Below are 24,652 nucleotides of genomic sequence, written 5' to 3'. Positions count from 1 at the left end.
TAAACACATAAGGACCATGTCCAGCAAGTGTGAAATAAACAGCTTTTTTAACTATTACAAAGAAATGACAAATACTCTATGACTGCTAAAGAAAAAGAGAGCAATTAATCTGTTTTCTTCAAATAATTTGTAAACCATTTACTTAGTTTCAAAGGTAGCTGGGGGGTGGGGGAGGGGGAGGAAAACAGAAAAAACAAACATGATTTCTTGTAAACCACATGACTTGAGGGAAATCTGCCTTCAACTGACCAATGAGGAGATGGTTACACATTGTGAAACAGGAACACTTTCCAGGCTGCAAGCCAAGTAGCAATGTAAAACTGACTTTAATAAAATCAAACAGCTTGCTGTCAGAAATGTTAGTCTGGTGGTCTATTGAAACCTAATGTGCAAAGTTCAAAAAATATAGATTTACCTAAATCTATAACTTTAATCATTGAGAAAAAAACACGCTGTATGTTAAACAACAGCACACATCGAGCAACATGCTATATCTGGCAGTATTAAACTGTTATCATATTATGCATGCATTTTTTAAAGTTTTGTAATTGGTTTTAAGGTTTATAAGTCTGTTTATCTGCAGCAGAAAAAACAGAGGGAGGGCATTAATAAGATCCAAATATTGTGAAACAGGGGTGAGTGACTTACAAAACGGCAGCTAATCTAAAGTCTGTGTCAAAGCAGGCAAAGTAATCAAAGCTGCGCGATGAAGTGCCACATTTTTGTGATACTGCTCCTGATATGGATCGTGGAGTGTTCAGCACAAAACAGGTAAATTTAGGAAGAATTAAGTGTAATGCTTTAATGACTGATGTCTACTCATTTTAATTGATATATATAAATATATATAGAATTAACTAAAGTTTTTGTCTTCAAACAATTTCATAACCTTACAAATGAAAAAAATCATATGTTAGTATTCCCATATTTCCTAATAATCAACTTGACTTAATGTAAGATAAGATCAAATATGCAGCACTGCAGATTGCATAGTTATCTAAAAATCAGATTATGTGAAACAGATTAATAAAGGATACAGCATTCACTATCTTTCTTTTTTTTTTCATGCAGATTCTTCATCTCAGGCCCAAAAGTCTTTCATGTGGGCGTTAATGAGAAAGTGTTTGTCCAGATGGGACCGGGTTACCTTAACAAAGCTGTTACTCTCTACTTGAAGGATGAGATCTCTAATACTGTTGTGTCTGGGATGAAGACGGTTACGTGCACTAAAGAAGACAAGATTGAAATAGCTGAGCTCACGGTATGCAGACTTTACACTCAAACAAAAAGCAAACAATACAGACAGGACTGAAATGTTACTACCCACTTTGCCCTAACTTTATAATTTACATCTTTACAGCTAAACATGGATTCTTTGTTAGGATTGCCTCAATTTCCTTCTTACCTTATGCTCGTGGCAGAGAGCCAATCCTTCACACCCAACAGGCAGGCAACAAGGGTTCTGGTGTCAAAACACAGGGGCTACATCTTCATTCAGACAGCTCAGCCAATTTATAACCCAACAGACAGAGGTAAAAACAAAGTAAAAGAAAATTAAATAATTCTACAGCCTTTATCCAACAGTGATTATTTTGTGAAAAAGACATTTTATATTCCTTTTATGTTATCATTCTTTTAGTGAAGTACAGAATCTTCACTCTTGACCATACGATGAGGCCTCACGAGGAACCTGTCCACATATCAGTAATTGTGAGTTATAATTATTAATATTATAGATTTTCTTTATAAATGTCTTTGGTAATACAAGTTTGAAAGACAGAAACATGTTCATACTTTCTTGTCTTGGTCTGTGTTTGGTCACTGTATGACAGAATGCTGCTGGAAATAGAGTAATGAAAATCATGAAGATTGCAAGGGGAGGAGTACTTCAAGAGTCATTCCCCATACCTGACGCTTCTGAGTAGGTTACAACAAATTTCCAATGAAAGTGAAGATGTCAAGGAATTTTGACCCTTACTGTACTTTGTTGCTTGTAAAGAACGGGTACGTGGAAGATTACTGCACATTATGAGGGTGATGAAGCAAATGCTGCCGTCAGAGAGTTCAAAGTTCAGAAATTTAGTAAGTTTACTATAAACTGATTCGTGCAATTGAGATCTTTTTTAAAACTCACAGAAAGTATCTGTTGACTCTGATAACTTATTTACTGTTACCAACTGTAGTTTTACCAAGCTTTGATGTGAACATCGTAATGGATCAGAAATATATTTTGCTGACCAACAAAGACCTTCAATTCACCATCTCAGCAATGTAAGTGCTAATTTTACTTCCATTAAACTAACTCTTTCTTTGCAAATTCATGTCAAGAGAATGTTAAAAACTAAGGCTTTGGCATCGGGGTGATTTTGACAACATCTTAGCAGCAGGATGAGTTTTAACAAATAGAACAGTTTAACCGTTTGACCAAGTCATTACATGACCAAGGGCTGCCAGCATTCAAATAAGCACACTAATGCAATGAAAAAAACAAAAAAAGGTAAGGGAAATATACGCAGGTCTGCTATATTGTTGCATGATTTGTTCCAATGCTAAATGCTCAGTAGAATCTCCTTTAGTTGCCCTTCTGCAGCAAAAGCCAAGCCCCATAGGGTTTGGTGTAATATTAGAAAGTTACCTCACAGCTACTCTACAAGGCAGTAGATAGAATCAAGTTCAAATCAAACAGCATGTCCCTAAAATGCCTATAGTACATTATTTTGTGTGAAAAATGAAATTAATGTCACATGATGACTCATAATGTCACATGATGGTCCTTGCAGCCTCTGATCACTTACCAGGTGAAAACTTGGAGTTTGAGATTGGGCATTTTATCTTCCATAATTATTTCCTATGCAGTGAAAATAATAATAAAACTTTTTATAAACTTGGATTCAGCAACAAAGAATACTCACTGCTTGAGTCAGACCGTTTAATGCTTGGATTGACTGTCTCAAATGTAAATATACTATTGCATTTTTAGACTATCTTTGCTCCAGTTAACAGTTGTTTTCTTTAGGTACACACATGGTGAAAAAGTTAAAGGTGCTTATCACTGCCAGTTTGGATTTGTAAAAAAAGATGGCTCTGGCGATCAGGAAATGACTTTTATCAAGGGACTGGAGCGGACCGGTTCGGTGAGAAAATCCATCCAAAATTCACGATGCAACTAATTTTAAAATGAGTAACAAAATGCATGTCATTATTGTTTCATTTTATCAAAACTTCTCTGTTTCTTGCAGGTCCAAGATGGAAATGCAAAGGTTTCTCTTTTGTTAAATGAGACAAATGCAAAACTTCAGAGCCAGCTGAAAACAACCCTCTCTAAGATGCAGGAAAATGGAGATCGATTGTTCTTAAGAGTGTTTGTCACAAACATACAAAGTAAAGGAGATATTTACATTCATCAATATATCTGAGTTTGTTTTTGGTTACTTTATTTGAAATCATAGATATTAGACAGTATTTAATTGTTGTAAACAATGTGGTTTCATATAGCAGTGCATAATACAGAATTTCTGGATCTGCATTTAATTATTGTGTTTAATAAGTAAAAGTTCCAATATGATAAATCTATTGATAAACTCATTAAGACATGGAGAAATGTTAATGTGACCTTTTATTTTTCTTGATAATACTGTGTACATTTTTTGGCCTAGGTGGTGAAATACAAGAGGCAGAAGTTTACCTGCGAATCTTCGCCCACAAATACACGATAGACCTCTCCCGAACTCGATCTCATTTTATTCCTGGATATCCACTGGACGTGGTGGTATGTCTGAAACTGCCCTCCTGATGGGAATAGTTACACAAATAGGGATGGGTATTGATAAGATTTTACCGATTCCGATTCCATTTTCGATTCTGTTTAACGATTCGATTCTTTATCGATTCTCTTATCGATTCTTATTTTTAAAAAGGAGAACACTAAGGTCGATTAGCTTAGAATTTTGTTTTATATCTTCTCTTTGAACAAGATAGAAATTTAGGAGTAACATGGCCTTATAAACCCAACAGTGAGATCTTAAGAGATCCAGCCTATGGCTCTTCAATGGGGTGTCACAGGGTCCCCGGGGAAAATTGTAAATGTAAAATAATAAAATAAATATTCTTCTGTAGCAATAACAAAGTATTGTGGAGGTAAGCATTACGACACAGAGCTCTCAGTTCACACTCCTTCTTTATTTGTCTCCAACATCAACTGGACATATCGCGCCACAAAACAGAAGAACACACTTCCTCAACACTGGGTGTGAGTGGAGCCCTCTAGTGGTCCACCACACATGCCCCCCCGAACACCCAGCAGAACTAGTCCAGGACCCGGGGCCTAAGCAAACGGCCGGAACGGCTGAACCGGGGGGGTGGGGAACTGACAGAGGGCAACCCAGCCCGGAAGCGAGGCTGGCACTGGCGGTCAGAAAAAGCTGCAGACGACTTGGACTCCGGTGATTGTGGATCACTCCTGGGGGAAAAAACAGAATCCAGCAGCCCGGTGGCAGGTGGGCGGCCGCGACGAGGGGCCTGGGCCGGGATCACCTGATCCTCTTGCATAACATGTGCAGGCTTAAGTCTGTCAACAGAGACAACCTCCTGCCGACCGCCAAAGTCCAAAATGAAATGTTTGTTGCCTGGTTTAAGAACCCTGTACGGCCCGTCATATGGGGGACGCAGCGGAGTCCTATGGGCATCGTGCCTGACGAAAACGAAACGAGCAGAGTCCAACGAACTCGGAACAAAAGTGTCAGGCAGGCAGTGGTGCACGGGACCAGGAACAGGAAACGAGCCTTTCGGGGGGCGAAAAGGCAACAAAGAGGGATCAAAACATGGGGGAGGGCTCTCAGGCAAGAATTCCCCGGGGACCCGGAGGGGCTGGCCGAGGACCAGTTCAGCCGGGGAAACCCCGAGGTCTTCTTTAACTGCGCTACGCAATCCCAGCAAAACCCACGGAAGACGGTCGACCCAGTCGCCACCTGTTAAGGAAGCCCGGAGCGCGGCCTTAAGAGACCGGTGAAACCTTTCGCACATCCCGTTAGCTTGCGGGTGGTATGCTGTGGTGCGGTGGACCTTGACCCCCAAGCCGTCAGCCATAGCAGACCAAAGCTCAGAAACAAACTGTGGGCCCCTGTCCGAGGTAATGTCAGCAGGGGGACCGAAACGGGAAACCCACGTCGACAAAAACGCTCTGGCCACCGTCGCCGCTGTCGTGGACGCCAGTGGCACCACCTCCGGCCACCTGGTTGTGCGGTCCACCACAGTCAAAAGGTGCGTGAAACCCTGTGACTGCGGCAAGGGACCAACCAGGTCCACATGAACGTGATCGAAACGCCGACCGGGGATACGGAAAGGTTCGAGGGGTGCCTGCGTGTGCCGGTGGATTTTTGAGCGTTGGCATGGGACACAAACCGCCGCCCATTCTTTCACCGTCTTGCGAAGGCCCGGCCAAACGAACCTGGCGCTGACCAGCTTGACCGAGGCCCGGACGCCGGGATGAGAGAGGGCATGCACCGAGTCAAAAACACGACGACGCCACGAAAGGGGAACCACCGGGCGGGGCGGCCGGTAGAAACGTCGCAAAGAAGGCGCGGACCGCCGTCCCACACCGGGGTGTCCTCCAGCACGAGGCCCGTTTTCATTGACTGAAGCGCCAGGATGTCCGGGTCAGCATGCTGCTCGGCGGCCATGGCAGCGTAGTCGACGCCGACATACACTGGAGAAACCAACACACGTGACAGACAGTCAGCGACGTGATTGGACTTACCAGCCACGTGCTGAATGTCTGTGGTAAACTCCGAAATGGCCGCCAACTGGCGCTGCTGGCGTGCGCTCCATGGGTCAGAGACCTTGGACATCGCAAACGTCAAAGGTTTGTGGTCAACGTACGCAGTAAAGTTGCGACCCTCGAGGAAAAAACGAAAATGCCGTGTCGCGAGGTGCAGGGCTAGCAACTCCCTGTCAAAAACACTGTACTTGCGTTCGGCATCCCGGAGCGTACGACTGAAAAAGGCGAGCGGTTGCCAGAGACCTGAAACCCGCTGTTCCAACACCCCACCCACTGCCACGTCGGACGCGTCGGTGGTCAACGCGATCTCCGCCGACGGGAGCGGGTGTGCCAGCAGGGCGGCGTCAGCCAGCGCAGACTTGGCTGCGGAAAACGCATGGATGCGTTCCGGCAGCCAGTCAACCGGATCTTTGGCTGTTTTACCTTTTAAGGCAGCATAGAGTGGCTGCAGCAGGTGGGCAGCTCTGGGGAGAAAGCGGTTGTAAAAATTTATCATCCCCAAGAACTCCTGCAACGCTTTAACCGACGTGGGGCGTGGAAAAGCTGAAACGGCCTGGACTCTGTCGGGCAACGGAACCACACCTTCAGCGGAAATGCGGTGCCCGAGGAAATCCAGAACAGGCAACCCAAACTGGCACTTGGAAGGGTTGATGATCAGGCCGTGCGCTGCCAAACGCTGGAAAACCTGGCGCAGATGGGACTCGTGCTGGCTCGCTGAGCAGCTGGCCACCAATATATCGTCCAGATAAACAAAAACGAACGGCAGCCCACGCAAAACTGAGTCCATCAGCCGCTGAAAGGTCTGGGCGGCACCTTTCAGGCCAAACGGCATGCGCAAAAACTCGAACAAGCCGAAGGGGTAATGACAGCGGTCTTAGGGACGTCTTCGGCGCGCACGGGAACCTGGTGATACCCCCGCACCAAGTCAATTTTAGAGAAAATCGACATTCCGGCGAGGTTGGCAGAAAAATCCTGAATGTGGGGGATGGGGTAACGGTCATTCTCCGTGGCATTATTTAAACGGCGGAAATCTCCGCACGGCCACCACCGACCGTCTGATTTGGGCACCATGTGAAGCGGAGAGGCCCATGCACTGTTCGAACGCTGTACAATGCCAAGGCGCTCCATGGCTGCAAACTCTTCCCGAGCGACGGACAGTTTCGCAGGGTCGAGGCGGCGCGCGCGCGCGAACACCGGGGGCCGACCGTGGGAATATAATGCTCAACCCCATGCTTCGTTACCGCGCCAGAGAAATCAGGGACAGACAGCGATGGAAACTCTGAAAGCAAACGCTGAAAAGCATCCCCGGAGGTCACTACATTAGCCCGAATTAGGGGTTCGGCGGCCCGTGTAAAACATGGCAGCGAAGAAAACGAAAGAGCATCAATTAAACATCTGTTAGCAACATCGACAAGCAGTCCGTGAGCGCACAGAAAATCAGCACCTAAAATAGGTACAGAGCTAGCGGCAACAACAAAGTTCCACTGGAAATCCCGGCCATGAAAACAAACAGTCACCAACCTTTCCCCAAACGTTTTGATGGGAGAGCCATTAGCTGCCATGAGCTGCGGCCCACAGTTCGCTGCTAGTCCGTCGGCAGCGGTAGGGGAAGGAGGCTCTTCTGGGAGCCGGAGTCCACGAGAAAACGTCTCCCGGAGCGCGAGTCCTCTATGAAGAGCAGCCTCTCTGTATTGCCAGCGGTCGCGGCTGCTACGGCGCGCTGGCGGGTCCATTTCCCTGGGCCGAGAAAGCGCAAGGCGGCAGGCAGCGACGCGCTCTGTCGCCAAATCGCTGATGGTAGAAACAGATGTTCTTGCCGCCGTGCCGGCGTGTAGCAATCCCTGCCGTCAGCAAGGGGGCGGATGCTCTGGGGGAGGCAGGTGGTGGCGTGGAAGGCGTCGCCGGCGAGTCCGTAGCCACGGCGTGAACGTTGAAAGTGCGGCTAGCCAGGAGAATGTGATCCGCTTCTTCAGCCAGGGAGCGATAATCCTTCGCAGGCAGAAGCGGGGAGTTTGCGAGGACGGCTCTCACGGCGGCCGGTAGCTGGCGGAGGAAGAGGTGGGCGAAGAGGAATCCCCCGTCATCCGGCCCGAGCAACGACAGCATGTTCTCCATGAGCTCGAGCGCGGTACCGCCACCCAAGCCTGACAGGTTGAGGAGCTTTTCGGCTCGTTCAGCGTCGGAGAGGGCATAGCGCCGAAGAAGCAGCTCTTTAAGGGCGGCGTATTTCCCTTGGGCGGGTGGGTCCCGGAGGAGCGGCATCGCGCGGCGGGTGGCCAGCGGGTCGAGTGAGGCCACCACATGGTGATACTTCGTGTCGTCAGCCGAGATGCCGCGAAGGGCGAACTGAGCCTCCACGTGCACGAACCATGACGGGGGGTCATGGAGCCAAAAGTCCGGCAGTTTCAGCGCCACAGCGAACGTAGCTGCAACAGGAGGCGGAGGTCCGGCGGCCGCCGATGCCTCCAAAGCGGAGTCTGCGTTATCTGCGGCCCGTTGCATGCTCGAGTCAGGGGTCACCAATGTGGAGGTAAGCATTACGACACAGAGCTCTCAGTTCACACTCCTTCTTTATTTGTCTCCAACATCAACTGGACATATCGCGCCACAAAACAGAAGAACACACTTCCTCAACACTGGGTGTGAGTGGAGCCCTCTAGTGGTCCACCACAGTATAACATAAATTATTCTGTAGCAATTACACAAGAATATTCAGTAATGTCCCTGCCTACAATTAAACACATTCACTTACCATCTGCTGTGGCAAATGGCTGCAAGGCTTTTACCACAAACTTAGTCACTGCTCGGTGACATTCGGGCCTGAAAAGAGACGCTACCGGTGGACTGCAGCGACAACTGCCAGCGAGCGCATGCAGCCAGACTCTGTCTGTCTCTCTCATCACGGTTACCTAAATGCACAGTAATGGCAGGTTTTGTAATAAAGCAGATCGCGCTAACATAATATGCACTGTTAGTTGATTATTTACCTGCCGCATTAACGGGAGAGGACGTGCAAACCGCTGCTGCTGGGTTGAGATTCACGACTCCTGAGCGGAATTAAAAACACGACATTCATTTAAGTTCATCGCGTGTTTTGTGAGCAAATGCTTTTGCATATTCGTAGTGTTTCCTCCCTTAAATGAAATATCTACTTTGCAAGTATTGCAAGTTGCCCTGTTGTCATCCGTTCTGGTGAAGTATAACCAAACTTTTGAGCGTTTGAGCCGCTTAGGCGCCGTGTTTCCTGCCAGGAACGCTCCGACGCGCCGCAACGTGGTGACGTCATTCGGGGCGACTGGAATCGATAAGGGAATCGTTTGCAAAAATGGCAAACGATTCCAAGGAATTGAAACAGTGGGAACCGGTTCTCAACAAGAACCGGTTTTCGATACCCATCCCTATACACAAATTACTGTAATGATCTTTAATAAAACACTTTTCTTTGTTTTTCATATAGGTGCTCGTGCGTCTGCCAAATGGCTCTCCAGCAGCTGGTGTGCCAGTAAATATTAATCTACCACCATCAGAGTCTTGGGCAGGCACCACTGATCAAGAGGGGGCACTGTTCAATACTTTTAATGTTCCTAATAAAGCTGATATTACAGTTGAAGTTAGTATCCCCAACCTTATTCAAAGGTTTGGTTTAACAGATTTTATTCCAGTTTTAACTGTTTGTTCATCTGCCTCCAACAGGTTTCTACAAATGGATTACGAGAGAGAAAAATAATACGACGTGCTTCCTCTCAACATGGCAGCTACCTTTACATGACTTTTACCAGCAGGATCTACTCTGTGAATGAATTCCTTACCATAACATTCAACACCATCAACAGCCCATCCAGTGGATATATACACTACATGGTCAGAAATATCTGACTAAATGCAATATTGTGCATTCTCATAAAGGAGCAGCATTTTGTCTTGATTAAACACTTTTTAATTGTTTTCGTTTCAGGTCTTAAGCCGAGGAATTGTAGTAAACACTGGCTCACTCCCACTTGGTATATCAACTAAACACCGTCTGCAGATAACACATAATATGGTTCCATCTTTCCGTGTGATTGGCTACTATCACAACACTAACGGTCATGTGATAGCTGATTCAGTGTGGGTAGATGTCAGGGATGAATGTGAGCTAAATGTCAAGGTAAGTAAACAGAACAGGTAAAAGTGCAGCACAAGCAGAGAAAACAAAACAACTATTTTAAATGTGTGCGCTTAAATCTGTTCATTCTTATTCATTTGGATCCTTTTTTATTTTTTGCTGTATTTGGACAAGGACATTATAGGACACTGTGATTTGTCCTATGAATATTAGTGTCATGAAATTTCTTCTTATTTTTAAGGGGTTGAAATAAATTTTTCCAATCATCATTTAGAAAAGAGAGTTATATTTAGATATAACACCCCCACCATCACCACACACACGCACACACACATCAACATTTTTGTCCAATCACACCTTGACTTAAACTTTGTCATTGTACAAAATTTTTTACTAATATTTAACTAATAGAGGTGTACAAACACTGCATATATAAATAATTTGGATTTTTAAATGGCCTACATCTACATGTATTTATATTGATATATTTATTTGATTTTGGTTTTAAGGGAAGTTACGCAAATTTGCCCAGGTTTAGTAAATCTAGTGTTAAAAGTACTATTTGTACTATTTGAATTTTCCTTCACTAAACAAAAAAAAAATCCTGGTATATCTTAAATGTCTTAATTTAGGTACAACATGAAGGTACCTTTGCACCTAACAAAAATGTAAAGATAAACTTTGATCTACATGGGAACAGAGCAAAAGTGGCTTTGCTGGCTGTGGATAAGGCCTTCTACGCTCTCAATGCTGACAATAAACTCACACCCAAACAGGTTACAGTCTTATATGCTACTTTCATACTTATGGTATTTTTTGTAATTTATAGGTGATCATAGTAGTAAGTGTAAGCTTTTCTTCTTATTTGTCAGGTATTTTCTACTATGAACTCATATGATCTGGGTTGTTCCTATGGTGGAGGACCTGACTCAGCATCAGTTCTATTAGACAATGGCTTGGCTGCTGTATCTAATGACCAGCTTCTGTGGAGAAAGGGTAAGAAAAATTAACAGTTTTTCTTCATTTAGTTAAAGGTACATTAGGTAATTTTGAGGTTATTTAATTGATTGGTGTGTAATTACATTTTAATACATTATTGAAATAATCAAATAAAATATACATAGGAGCGGACACAGGTGTGTGGAAGCCACCACGTCATCCCACCATCCTGAATACAGTAGCTGAGATGGACAGGGCCTTTCTACTTGTTTTCATTTTATGTATGCGATTAGAGACTAGCCACATACATAGTATTGCCTATAAACTAATTTATTAAGATCACTAAAAGCTCTTTCAAACTATATATGACTATTCAATATTTGTACTTTTTTATCTATATCATCTCCTTTTCATTATGACTTTCTACTCCTACTCATCTGCTTCCTCAATAAGTGCCCTGTCCTTTTTCATTTCCACCTCACTTTCTTCCTCACCCCAATCCCCGTTTCCTGAACTGAAGTCAGGGCCCTAACACATGAAAATGTGAAGACACACGCGTATTTCCTCTTGACATTGTTGTAATTGCTTACTTTCAAAAGATTAGACATGCAAGTCTCTCAACTCCTAAACTTACAATGAGCAAGCTAAACCAGAACAACAGCTGGTTTTAAGCTAACATTATATTTGCCAACATTGGGCTTAAGGAAAAAGCACACTTCCCCCCAAAAGACTATTTGATTACATTTTCACATTTTATGAGTGTTGCTTGGAGTGTTAGATCCACTTCTAAGAAAGTTTCACCAACACGAACAGCGGCAATGCTTACTGACAGAAAGAGAGAGGTAGAAAACAGTTCAGCATTTTTAACTGTTTTTGGCTCAGAGTTTGTGAACTAAATCCGATCCATGCTAGCCACAAAGATCACTTGAAGACATTGTTTTTTCATGATGTATAAACATAGGCCTTCTAGCTTAATTTAACAATGTTTTGTCTTTTGAATTCTTAAAGGAGATATTTGTAATCACTAAATTTTGTTAAATGCTTCCATTAGGTAGTAGTGTTTCACTACTGGGTGTGATAGCTTCCCCTGCAGCAAAAAACAAGAAAAATTAGTATTTGGGATGAAATCAGATCATTTAGTGGTTTGCACTGTTTCCTTATTTGAAGAAGGTTCAGGTTCTAACTTAGTGGTTAGCTGGATTTTGTGTTCTCCCACAGGTTAAAAAGATGTGCTTGTTACACTGAGTGGTGGTTCTATGCATAAGAAAGCAAAATATTCTGCCCAGGCTCTAACCAAAGTGTTTAAGAATTAAAGTGATTTACAGATTGGAGAGCAGCTGCCTACACGTGTTCATCCATTCTGTGCCACGCGGTTGAATCATAATTAGTGAATAGAGCTGTGTTATGCTATGTTAATGTATGCTATGTAATGTAGTAAAAGACCCTGTTTTTAGAAAGAAAACTAACAACCTCTGTTAAATAGTACCAAGGTGTTCTGAATGCCATAGCAGTTGTTACTTCAACAACAAAATACAATGAGTGTCTTTTAAGGAACTGTATTTTATGTACACTTTACTGTTTAAATTTAAACTTTTATTTTCTGACTTTGAGAATAAAGCTTCAGAGTCTTCAATCCAAACATAAACACAACACTTTCCCATCCATCCATCCATACATACATACATACATACATACCCAGCTGTCTTAGAGCAAGATGCAGGGTACTCCCTGGACAGGTTGCCAGTCTATCAAAAGGCTAACACATAAACACAATCATACACACTCACATTCATACCTGCATTCACATCTATGGGCAATTTAGAGTTTCTAATTAACCTATTCCCACTAACTGCATGTCTCTGGACTGTGGGAGGAAGCACTTTCGCTTTTCCAAATAATTTCCTACAACCACAGCTAATAAATAAGTATTACATTTTTTATTCCATTCTAATCATTTTTCTGTTGTTTTCCTACTGCAGATTTTGGTTGTAATTCTTCATTAACACGACAAAGACGCTCAGCGGACCTTCAACCTGAAATGATGGCCTTGAGTAAGAAGATTTTAGTATTAAAAGTTTGGTCTGATGGTATAAAACATCTTTTGCAAGAACATGCTAAATGTGTCTTTTATTTTCTTTAGAATTGAACTACACAGAGAAAGAGCTGCAAAACTGTTGTGTTTTTGGATTTTCTCGAATCCCGATGGAACGAACATGTCGGGAAAGAGCTGATCGGGTCCTTCTAGTGAAAAAAAATCCAACTTGTGCTGAAGTGTTTTTAAAGTGCTGCCTTGAAGCTGAGCGTCTAAGACAAAAAAAGATCCAGGAAGAACTCCAAAAAGGATTTGGCAGGAGTGAGATGAAACTGACACTTTATGCTGACACTTTAAAAATCATCTTCAGTAGCATTTAATAGCTGTAGCTAAATTATCAAAGTTTGACTTTGAATGACTTTGACTTTTGACTTTTTCTGGTTTTTAGCTGCATCCGTTGCTGATATAGAGGAGTTCTTCTTGGAAACCTCTCAGTATATCCGAAGATATTTTCCTCCAAGCTTTGGTTTTGTGGAATTTGACGTCTCCAACAAAAAAACGTAAGCATTTTTAATGTTTAATTTTTAATGTAGCTTTAATATATAAAAAACACCCAGCACGCCCCTGCGGGCGGTTTATCCTTCAAGCTCGGGTCCTCTACCAGAGGCCTGGGAGCTTGAGGGTCCTGCGCAGTATCTTAGCTCTTCCCAGGACTGTGCTCTTCTGGACAGAGATCTCCGATGTTGTTCCCGGGATCTGCTGGAGCCACTCGCCTAGCTTGGGAGTCACCGCACCTAGTGCTCCGATTACCACGGGGACCACCGTTACCTTCACCCTCCACATCCTCTCGAGCTCTTCTCTGAGCCCTTGGTATTTCTCCAGCTTCTCGTGTTCCTTCTTCCTGATATTGCTGTCATTCGGAACCGCTACATCGATCACTACAGCCGTCTTCTTCTGTTTGTCTACCACCGCTATGTCCGGTTGGTTAGCCACCACCATTTTGTCCGTCTGTATCTGGAAGTCCCACAGGATCTTAGCTCGGTCATTCTCCATCACCCTTGGGGGCATCTCCCATTTTGACCTCGGGACTTCCAGGTTATACTCGGCACAGATGTTCCTGTACACGATGCCGGCCACTTGGTTATGGCGTTCCATGTATGCCTTGCCTGCTAGCATCTTGCACCCTGCTGTTATGTGCTGGATTGTCTCTGGGGCATCTTTACACAGCCTGCACCTGGGGTCTTGCCTGGTGTGATAGACCCCAGCCTCTATGGATCTTGTACTCAGAGCTTGTTCTTGTGCTGCCATGATTAGTGCCTCTGTGCTGTCTTTCAGTCCAGCTTTGTCCAGCCACTGGTAGGATTTCTGGATATCAGCCACCTCCTCTATCTGCCGGTGGTACATACCGTGCAGGGGCCTGTCCTTCCATGATGGTTCCTCGCCTTCCTCCTCTTTCTTGGGTTTCTGCTGCCTGAGGTATTCACTGAGCACACTGTCAGTTGGGGCCATCTTCGTGATGTATTCGTTGATGTTTCTTGTCTCATCCTGGACTGTGGTGCTGACACTCACCAGTCCCCGGCCCCCTTCCTTCCGCTTAGCGTACAGCCTCAGGGTGCTGGACTTGGGGTGAAACCCTCCATGCATGGTCAGGAGCTTTCTTGTCTTTATGTCAGTGGCTTCTATCTCCTCCTTTGGCCAGCCTATTACCCCAGCAGGGTACCTGATCACGGACAGGGCGTAGGTGTTGATAGCCCGGATCTTGTTCTTACTGTTCAGCTGACTCCTCAGGACTTGCCTGACCCTCTGCAGGTACTTGGTGGTTGCAGCTTTCCTAGCGGCCTCTTCATGGTTCCCATTCGCCTGCGGGATCCCCAGGTACTTGTAACTGTCCTCTATGTCTGCAATGTTGCCTTCTGGTAGTTCAATCCCCTCAGTTCTGACTACCTTCCCTCTCTTTGTTACCATCCGACTACACTTCTCCAGTCCGAATGACATTCCAATGTCATTGCTGTACAGCCTGGTAGTGTGTATCAGTGAATCGATGTCTCGTTCATTCTTGGCATACAGCTTGATGTCATCCATGTACAGGAGGTGGCTGACAACAGCTCCGTTTCGTAGTCGGTATCCGCAGCCAGTCTTGTTAATGATCTCACTGAGGGGGTTCAGGCCTATGCAGAACAGCAGTGGGGACAGAGCATCTCCTTGGTAGATCCCGCACTTGATGGTGACTTGTGCTATGGGCTTGGAGTTGGCCTCTAGTGTTGTATGCCACATCCCCATTGAGTTCCTGATGAAGGCTCTTAGGGTCCTGTTGATCTTGTACAATTCTAGGCATTCCAGTATCCAGCTGTGGGGCATTGAGTCATAGGCCTTCTTGTAATCAATCCAGGCTGTGCACAGGTTGGTCAGTCTCGTCTTGCAGTCTCGGCTGACTGTTCTGTCTACCAGTAGCTGGTGTTTTGCGTCTCTGGTATTCTTTCCAATCCCTTTCTGTGCCCCGCTCATGTATTGACCCATGTGCCTGTTCATCTTAGCCGATATGATGCCTGACAGGAGCTTCCATGTAGTACTGAGGCAGGTTATTGGTCGGCAGTTGGATGGGACCGGTCCCTTCTTGGGGTCCTTGGGGATCAGGACCGTCCGACCTTCAGTTAGCCATTCCGGGTGTCTCTCGTTAACTAGCAGCTGGTTCATTTGTGCTGCCAGACGCTCGTGGAGTGCAGTCAACTTCTTCAGCCAGTAGTCGTGAACCATGTCGGGCCCTGGTGCTGTCCAACTCTTCATACTGGAGAGCAGCTGGATATAGATATATATATATATATATATATATATATATATATATATATATATATATATATATCCAGTCAAATGCAGTGGTTAGATGCATAATTTACAGCATGCAATATCTTTGTTTATGTACTCATCTTAATTGTTGTTGCTTGAATACTGTGAGTGTGATTATTTCACTTAAGCAGCTTATCTTTGAAACCCCAGTATAAACTGTGTCATTTGTCTGATTGATTTGATTTAATTTGATTTCTCTTCATCAAAAACTCTTGTAGCTACTCTTTGCTTCTTCCTGATTCCATCACCACATGGGAGATTCAGGTTGTCACATTATCTCCATCCACCGGTAATCATAACTGTCCTTTATAAACACATCACAGATATTTGACTGGAGCTCCTTAACTGCAACTTACTACAATTCTGTGTTTCACTCAGGTTTCTGTGTCGATAAGCCACTTGAGATCAGAGCCTTTAAGCGGTCATTTGTGTCTCTGAGACTGCCCTCATTTGTGAAAAAATTTGAGCAGCTGTCGGTTTCACCTGTTATCTACAACTATGATGACTCCGAACTTCAGGTAGATTAACCTCATCATCAGCGCTGAGTGTCACTGGAAACAGTAACTACTTTGTGTGGAATAAGTAAAGATGTTTTTGTCTTCTTGGACACCTGCATGTTCACAGGTGGCAGTGCACATGGAACAAAGTGAAGGACTTTGCTCTCCTGGTTCAGCCACTAAATCATCTTATGTTAACATTACTCTTGAACCCCAATCCTCTCAATTTGTTTCCTTCTCTGCTGTGCCCATGGTTGCTGGTTCAATACCCATCAAAATACGTCTCTATGATATGGAGAATAGCTTTGGAATAGATGCAATAGAAAAAACTTTGAATGTGCAGGTGAGTGAAATGTATAAGATACTTTCATAGCAGTCTGAGACCCAAAAACAAGGCATACTATCAACTGGTTGTCTTCTATCTTATGTTGTAGAAAGAAGGATTAGAAAAGAGAGATCAAGAAACCAGAGTCCTTAACTTAGATGGTGAGTGGGTTAGTATTTCTGATGGATAGTTTAATGTCAGTCATAGTTATTGTTACCCTTTTTATACTTATCTCTGTTATGATAGGAAGAAGCACAAAGACTATGACTATTGACGGATCCTTACCAGATGACACAGTCCCTGACTCCAGCTCCAATATATTTGTTTCAGTGGAAGGTAGACACTGAGACGCAGACATAAAATTTGCTGACTTTTATAAATAACTGACATCTTATTATTTAATTTTTCTCATTCAACAGGGAATGGCTTTGGTGATTCATATGCAAGAAAGCTTCTTTCTACTGAAAGGGTTGCTGAAATGATTGTTTTGCCAACTGGATGTTTAGAGCAGACAATGTCAAAACTGGGTCCCACAGTTTTAGCTTTCCGGTACCTTGACTTGAGCAATCAGTGGTTTGAGCTGCCTCCTGGCAGCAGAGATGGTGCTCTTAATAAACTTGAGCAAGGTAGGAACACATCAAAAAAGTATCTTTATTAGGCGCTAAATATGCTACAAATGAAAACTGTTTTATAATTTATAGATTCACTGGTCAGTCCACATACAATTATTCAGATCTTAAAAAAGTTACCATTTGACCTCTCCAAAGGATTTCTTGAACAAAAATGTTAGCATGAAGTTCACCTTAGTTTAATGATGTTAGAGCTAAGTTACAGGCTCTTGAAATATACTGTAGCTCAATTTAACCAGTCTCCTGTCCCACATGGTAATACAACACCATCAAGTATACACAGCGTGCACTTTTTTTTAAGTTTTCTCTAGTGACTTATCAGAAAGCAAGTAAAACATTAAGGATGTGAGTGCTTGTTTCTGTACTCGGCATCATTAAATTGGTAAAGTTTTGCTCAATAGTTATTGAAGAACAAATCCTAATGAACAAAAACGGGATTTTTTAGATTATTATTTTTGGATTGGGTGTATAATAAACCAAAAATGGAGCTTGAATGTGTTTTTAGCTTAAAAAATTTCATGTGGCTATCTCCTTTTTTTCAGAAGCTATGAGGGCTCAAATATGTTGGAAAAAATTATGCAAACAAAAAAGATAAAAAATTTTGATGGTGGTAAAAATCAATAGAATAAAGGTTAAAAAAATACATAACCTTATTAAATATGTTAAAGTTAATGTACATAAAAAAATTCATACTTGAAATGCAGTGAAATGCACTCACAAATTTTTTATGGAATAACTTTCTGTGTTTTAATTAGGGGAAAAGTCAGTTTTGTGTCACAAATCATCACTATGCTTGTATTTTGCCTTCCTGTTTCATATATATATATATATATATATATATATATATATATATATATATATATATATATATATATATATATATATATATATTTAGTAATGAACTGACACTTTCATAAGCACAGTGTACTTTTTTGCTAGGCAGTAAACACATCACAAGCTATAGAAGGCATGATGGAGCCTATGGTACATTGAGTTATGTGCCATCGAGTAATTGGTGAGTATGGGTTTATATACCTCTTCTTTAGTTTTTGATGTAAAGTAGTAATTTGAATCTCACTTTATATTTATATTTTAAAATCTCCATTATGAAAAATAATGAATCAACCTTTTCACTTTGTTTTTTCATGTTCTCAGGGTGACTGCCCTTATAGTAAAAATATTTTCATTTGTGACTCAGCGTCAGACTAATGAAGAACGGAAGAACGTCAGATTAGGAGAAGACATCAGAAGATCAGTCAGTTACTTGCTCTCAGTCCAGAAACGCGATGGGTCATTCAGTGACCCAAATCCTGTGTTACACAAAGGAACCCTGGTAAATTCTCTCAAAATAAATGTATTGTGCATATTAGAACAGATAAACAGATGACAAATTAAAGGAAAATTTATAAACCCTTGGTTGGCCCATTTCCATCCTGATGGCAGTGGTTTCTTTGCAATAGTCATCATAGTCACCATCTTTAAACCTAACTAAAACACAAAAAGAAGAGAATATTTTTGGAAGAAGAACATACCATTTAACTATCAGAGCTCCAGACACTTGTCGAGTCAATGCCAAGTTACATAAAGCTGTACTGGCAGCATGTGGTGGGCCAGTGCACCATATTTTACAATGTTCATTCTTTTCCTTTAATTGGTCTGCCATTTAGATCCAAATACAACAAACCAATATACAGTGATCTGAGTGCAAACTTTGTATCTGTGTGTTTAATCTAGATAGACAAAGACCAAGATGCATCAGTGACTGCTTTCATAACTCTTGCACTGTACCGGTCCGTCGAATTTCTCCAGCCTGATATGCAAAATAAAGTGGTGAGTGGTGATATTAAAAACCAACTGTACTGTTTTTACTAGTTTTGAGTAATTTTGACTCCAAGTGGGTAATAGTAGTCAGTTTTGTATCTCAGTCTAGACTGCAGTTTAACAGCGTTTAAATGATAAACTCTGATGGAATATTACACAAAAGAGAAAAATAACCAAAGTATATGCCAAATTTCCTGCTTTTGTAGTGGTGAGCACGCTCACACATGATCAGTTATTCTGGTGCATTTAATTAGAAGCTCTAAGTTGCTACTTACCTTCCTAATTCCTATGAAAGGCATCAGGATGTACTCCATTTTTCACAGGGAGTCCTGCGAAAAACGTTCTATATGTTAGCATTACTGTTGCTATTTAGATAAAAACAGGACATTCATCAGGTTCAGGGACACAAAATAATTGATGCTACATTGAGAATTGTTCATTTTTATTTGCCACAGTTAGCCCATAATTAACAACAAATATGAGCAAAAAATAATTCACCACCTTTATGTTATTCTCTTCCAGAGACCAAGTATTTCCTCTTCAACATCATATCTCCAGTCACTCATAGAGGAGCTGCAGCATCCCTATGCTGTCGCCATTACAGCCTATTGCCTCTCAGTGTGTATGCCCAATACAACAGATCATTCACGTATATGGAAAAAAGTGGAAGCAGCGGCTATTAAAGGCATGTCCAGTACAAGCAAATGAGTGTGGGAACTATACGTACAATAATCTATTACTATGACCAAATTATATGTGCTGTCTCTTCCTGTACTATCATATAATGTCTAATTTTTGTATAACTATTCTGTTTTTTTTATTATTAGGAACGAATGACTGTTATTTTTGGGCAGTTAATGACAACCCAAAGCTGGATGCTATCACAATAGAGACGACAGCCTATGTCCTTCTAACTGCTGTTCAGCTTGGGCATATAAACTGGGCAGAGAGAGCTGCCTGTTGGTTAAACTCCAGAGAAAACTATTATGGAGGCTTCAAGTCAACACAGGTGATTAGGCTAGAGCCGGAGAATCCATCTTTGTGTGGAACCCCTGTTGTTTAACACCATTTAGTCACTGTCAGGGAAGGCACGTCAAACATTATATTAATAAGAATTCTTACCATTCCCAGGATACCCTCATGGCCCTGGAAGCCCTCGCAGAGTATGAGTTAAAAAAGCCTCCCAGTCCAGAACCAAGACTGAAAGCAGATTTCACATCCGCTGGAAGGAATGAAATTGTAACACTTCAACTAGAAAATAAGAACGAAAAAGTGGAGACTAGCCTGAAGGTATCACAAAGCAATGCGCTCAGACATATCTATATAAGATGAAACCCCATTCTAATTTTATTTTATTTTTTTGCCTTGTCCTAGAAATTTACAGGGAACAACATCACCGTGCATCTGACTGGAAAAGGAGAAATTAAGTTTAAAGTATGTTGGATTCACATCTTTGTTTTATATATTATCAATCAGATCTATAATTGACTCTTAATGTCCCTTGTAGATTGTTAAGGCTTACCATTTATTGGAACCCAAGGATGATTGTGACCAGGTGTCTATCAGTGTCAGAGTGGACGGGAAAGTGAAGTACACTGGTGAGATTTGTAAATGCTAACAAATCACAACTGCTGATAAAAGCTACACTCTTACATTAATCTTTGTCTATCTAGCTCCAATAATAGAAAACTATGAATACTATGACTATGATGACGAGAAACAAGACCAGGAAGACCTGGGACGAACAGCCATTGAGGGGTCTGATGCTCACACCCGATACAGGAGAACTGTTGATAACAACTTAAATTCAAATGAGGCTGTTACCTACACTGTCTGTGTCAGGTTAGTTAAATGAGATCCAGTAAATTCATATTTACTTTTCATGAATATGAATTCAGAGTATGAGCTGTGCAGTTCAAAAAACAGACAAAAAAACCCATTTCCCGATCAGTGTCTTTCTCAATGTCCTTTTTTTTGTCTGCATGGTCATAGTAAGAAGAGGACTCTTACAGGAATGGCCATTGCTGATATTACATTATTGAGTGGATTTGAGGCTAAAACGGAGGACCTGGATAAGGTTAGTATTCTTCACCATCACTCCCATTACAAAGTAAGAGAAGATTTTCCAGACATGTACAAATCTGGATGCCACAGTAATTATTTTAAGCTGAAGGGGAATTGCATGTGGTGTGCTTCATTTTAACATTCTTTTAGGCAATATTTGTCAGAGTTGCACTGTGACATAAATACAAGAGCTGGGGTGTCATTCTGACAATTAGAAATTACAAAAATGTAAAAAATAAACATAAAATAAGACAAGAAGCCTTTATGGAAGTTTCGATCCTGTATAAACTGCATTATACTACTTCCAAGTAAGTTCATCATACTCAGGAAACTAACATTAGTAATCAGACTTAGTGGTTACACAAAAGGTGGTTATCAGCTGGTGTTTTCAGCATCAGACCATGAAACCATCCCACAGCTGTGTGTAACCGGGCTGCTGACCAACATGAGGATGAGGTGCCAGACTCTTATAGCTGTGTATGGTTCTTCCACATGCTGCTGAAGCCCATATTTGTGAAACAAATCAATTAAGTTAAGATGCAAACATGTCTTGTTGCTTCACACTTCAATCACCCAATTCAATAAAAAACACCAAACAAGAGCCAACAGGAGAATAAGCTGTTTGGCATTGGCAGAGCAACCCACATACTCAACTGTGATGCTTAACCCAGATTACAAATGTGGCATCATTTAAGGGTAAAACACAGGCTTTCCAGCAGTATAAGATTTCTTGCCAAGAAGTATTGTTACAACAAAGAAAAAACTGACCAAACACAAATGACCTTACTTTTTGTGCTAAGATTAAAAACACAAGTGATACCCTTAATAAGACTTTTTTGCAAATTTACAGTAAACAAATACAAGCCTTTAGTTTTCTCTGTTAAAGAGTTATATCTATTAAAAAAATCAAAACTTATGAAAAAATGTATTTAGTCTTTAGATCTTTTCTTTATCTATGTGTGAAAGTTCTTTAAAGTTAGCTATATTTAACATACAGAAATGAGAGTGTTATCAGCCTTCTAATTTAACTCAAGAAAAAAATATTTTGTGGTTTCAAAGAGCACATCAAAAATATTATAATAAAAAGTTACATGTGAAACTGGAATGACCTCTACTCGCACTGGACCTTCAGAAGATTATTTTGTTCTGCTAAAATGCAAAATTGTTTTCTTTTTTCCCCCAGTTAAAAGATTCACCTGAACATTACATTGACCATTATGAGACGTATTTTGGAAGACTTCTGATTTACTTCAACGAGGTATGGATGAATTCAGGTTATGGAAAATAAATGTACATGTCAAATGCTAGATTTACTTTTTTATCTCTGTGAAGGTGAAAGAGGATGAGGAATGTATTAGTTTTGAAGCTAAACAACTGGTACCAGTTGGCCTTCTACAGCCTGCTCCAGCCTCATTCTATGATTATTATGAACCAGGTAAGACTGTCGTTCTTTCTTTCTCGCTTTATACAAACACGTGATCTCTTTTATTGAATAGGACTTCTTAAATAGTACTATGTGTGTTTCTTACAGACAGAAGGTGTACTGTGTTCTACTCTGCACCACAAAGAAGCAAGATGGTATCCAAACTGTGTTCAGAGGACGTGTGCGAATGTGCAGAAAGTAAAAAAAAATTTTTTATTACACTACTATGACACCCCCAAATCTAAAATGCCCGTCTAAAATCGAAATAAAAACTGAATACAGTGATTTGCAGATTTCATAAATTCATATTTTATTCAAAATAAAACTGAAAAGATATTAAATGTTTAAACTGCTTAAAATGTTTTTAGAAATAGCCCATTTTTAATTGAATGGCAGCAACGTATCTCAAAAAACAACAACAGTCTATAAATGTCTGTATATGTCTGAAATAGCGCTGGACTTTTGGGAGATGAATGTTGTCCAATTCTTGTTTGATACAGGATTCGAGATGCTCGACACCTGTGGGTCTTCTTTGCCATATTTTACATTTTGTAAAGCACCAAATGTTTTCACTTGGGCAGGGGTCTGGACTACAGGCAGACTAGTTGAGCACCCAGGCTCGTTACTAAAATATCATGTTGCTTAACTTGATGCTTTGTATGGTTTTACATTGTCTTGCTGAAATATGCAAGACCTTCCCTGATATATATTGTCTGGATGGAAGCATATGTTGCTCTGCAATGCATACAGACCTTTCAGAATTGAGGGTACCTTTCGAGATGTGCTAATATATGACTTTGATGAGGCCAATAGCTGTATTCACAGAAAAGTGTTCCTGAGTCCATGCTGGGACTTCCATAACAGAAACATGTCTGTTTTTAATTTTATGTAATTTTGTGTAAAAAACAATCAAAAAAATATAAGTGTCTTGACTTTTTTAAAATCTTTTTATAGGACCCTGCCATACCCTACAAAAAACATTTGATCGAAGAAAAAAAATTAGGAAGATTAACCGTGTCCAACATGCTTGCTTCTTCCCTATCGTAGATTACGGTCAGTATTCTAAACAAGACATTTACGTGAAAAGCATCAAATATTAACTGTTTGGTAGTTAGCTTGTTAGCATTTTTTTTGTGTGTTAATCGCTGCATTATTTCTTTATTTGTTTTGTATTCCAGCATACATCGTTGAGGTCTCCAGTATTTCTGTGAAGAGTAACTTTGAGTTGTACACCACTCTTATAATTGAGGTTCTCAAATCGAGTAAGTGAACTATTGTTGCCTTTCATTATGTTTATTTGAAGACTTTCTTTAAATATAATAATTATAATCCTTCTACTAGATAACGATGTGTTGGTGAGTAAGAACTCTGTCCGAGTGTTTGCTAAGAGGGTTCACTGCAAAGGAAAACTAGACATGGGGAAACAGTATCTCATCATGGGCAAAGATGGCACCACAAAAGATTCAAGTGGAATGTAAGTATATCAGTGATATTAACGAAAGATTTCAGAGAACGATTCTCTCTTCACTACTTTCTTCTTTTCATAGGATGCAGTATCTGCTGGAATCAAACACGTGGGTTGAAAAAAAGCCTTCAGAAGAATGTAGTAAAAGTGCTAATAGAATTCCTTGTAGGCATTTTAATGACTTTGTACAAGAGTACATGATTGATGGCTGCAGACAGTGAAACAAACTGCTTTCACTGTCATTTTAATGGAGCTTGATTACATGACTTTCCCATCAGATACACGATAAGCATGAAAGCTTAGAGCTTTTGTTGTTTTTCTTATACTTTTTGGCTTATTCTACTACCACATCGCAGTACATAGCTATACATGTATGATCTGCATCGAACTAGCTACCTATAAATCAAAATGATAAAACCTTACTTGAAACATATACAGTAAGTACAGTAAGACCTTGGCAGACTGAGTGTGATTCCATCACTTTGTAATGTAATCTTTCATATGCAAAACAACGGTCTGTGTTTCATGTAAAATAAAAACATCTTCATGCTATAGAGCATATGTCATTGTTTGCATAATATTCATTTTATAACTTAAAATGAAACAGAAGCAACTGGGTAAAAAACAGAGTGGGCCCAAACATGTATGTTTGCACTTTCATATTTTTTCCCAGAAGTGTGATTCAGTGTGGTTTGATTTAGGTTTCTGTCGAATATATTTGTTTTTATGTTT

The 24,652-nt window shown here is 41.3% G+C and overlaps 1 protein-coding gene across 1 annotated transcript; it reads left to right on the top strand.

The window, feature by feature from the left end:
* Positions 1 to 612: 612 nt before the first annotated feature.
* LOC100703919 (complement C4) lies at positions 613 to 24,479 on the top strand. Its single transcript, XM_005472473.4, has 41 exons — positions 613 to 771; positions 1,072 to 1,261; positions 1,361 to 1,532; positions 1,640 to 1,710; positions 1,833 to 1,921; positions 2,000 to 2,082; positions 2,184 to 2,271; positions 3,017 to 3,134; positions 3,240 to 3,381; positions 3,657 to 3,769; positions 9,234 to 9,386; positions 9,470 to 9,637; positions 9,732 to 9,923; positions 10,514 to 10,657; positions 10,754 to 10,877; positions 12,800 to 12,871; positions 12,961 to 13,173; positions 13,301 to 13,412; positions 15,915 to 15,985; positions 16,075 to 16,214; positions 16,321 to 16,536; positions 16,628 to 16,679; positions 16,765 to 16,854; positions 16,938 to 17,144; positions 18,087 to 18,162; positions 18,303 to 18,480; positions 18,882 to 18,977; positions 19,491 to 19,653; positions 19,796 to 19,977; positions 20,100 to 20,258; positions 20,343 to 20,402; positions 20,476 to 20,566; positions 20,642 to 20,810; positions 20,961 to 21,045; positions 22,216 to 22,290; positions 22,365 to 22,467; positions 22,564 to 22,653; positions 23,410 to 23,508; positions 23,634 to 23,717; positions 23,797 to 23,929; positions 24,003 to 24,479. Exons 1-41 carry the CDS (start codon positions 707 to 709, stop codon positions 24,139 to 24,141), a joined length of 5,067 nt encoding a protein of 1,688 aa, XP_005472530.2. The 5' UTR covers positions 613 to 706; the 3' UTR covers positions 24,142 to 24,479.
* Positions 24,480 to 24,652: the final 173 nt, after the last annotated feature.

Source organism: Oreochromis niloticus, linkage group LG11 (genome assembly GCF_001858045.2).
Source record: "Oreochromis niloticus isolate F11D_XX linkage group LG11, O_niloticus_UMD_NMBU, whole genome shotgun sequence".
Lineage (NCBI taxonomy): Eukaryota > Metazoa > Chordata > Actinopteri > Cichliformes > Cichlidae > Oreochromis > Oreochromis niloticus.
This window is presented reverse-complemented; position numbering and strand designations above follow the sequence as displayed.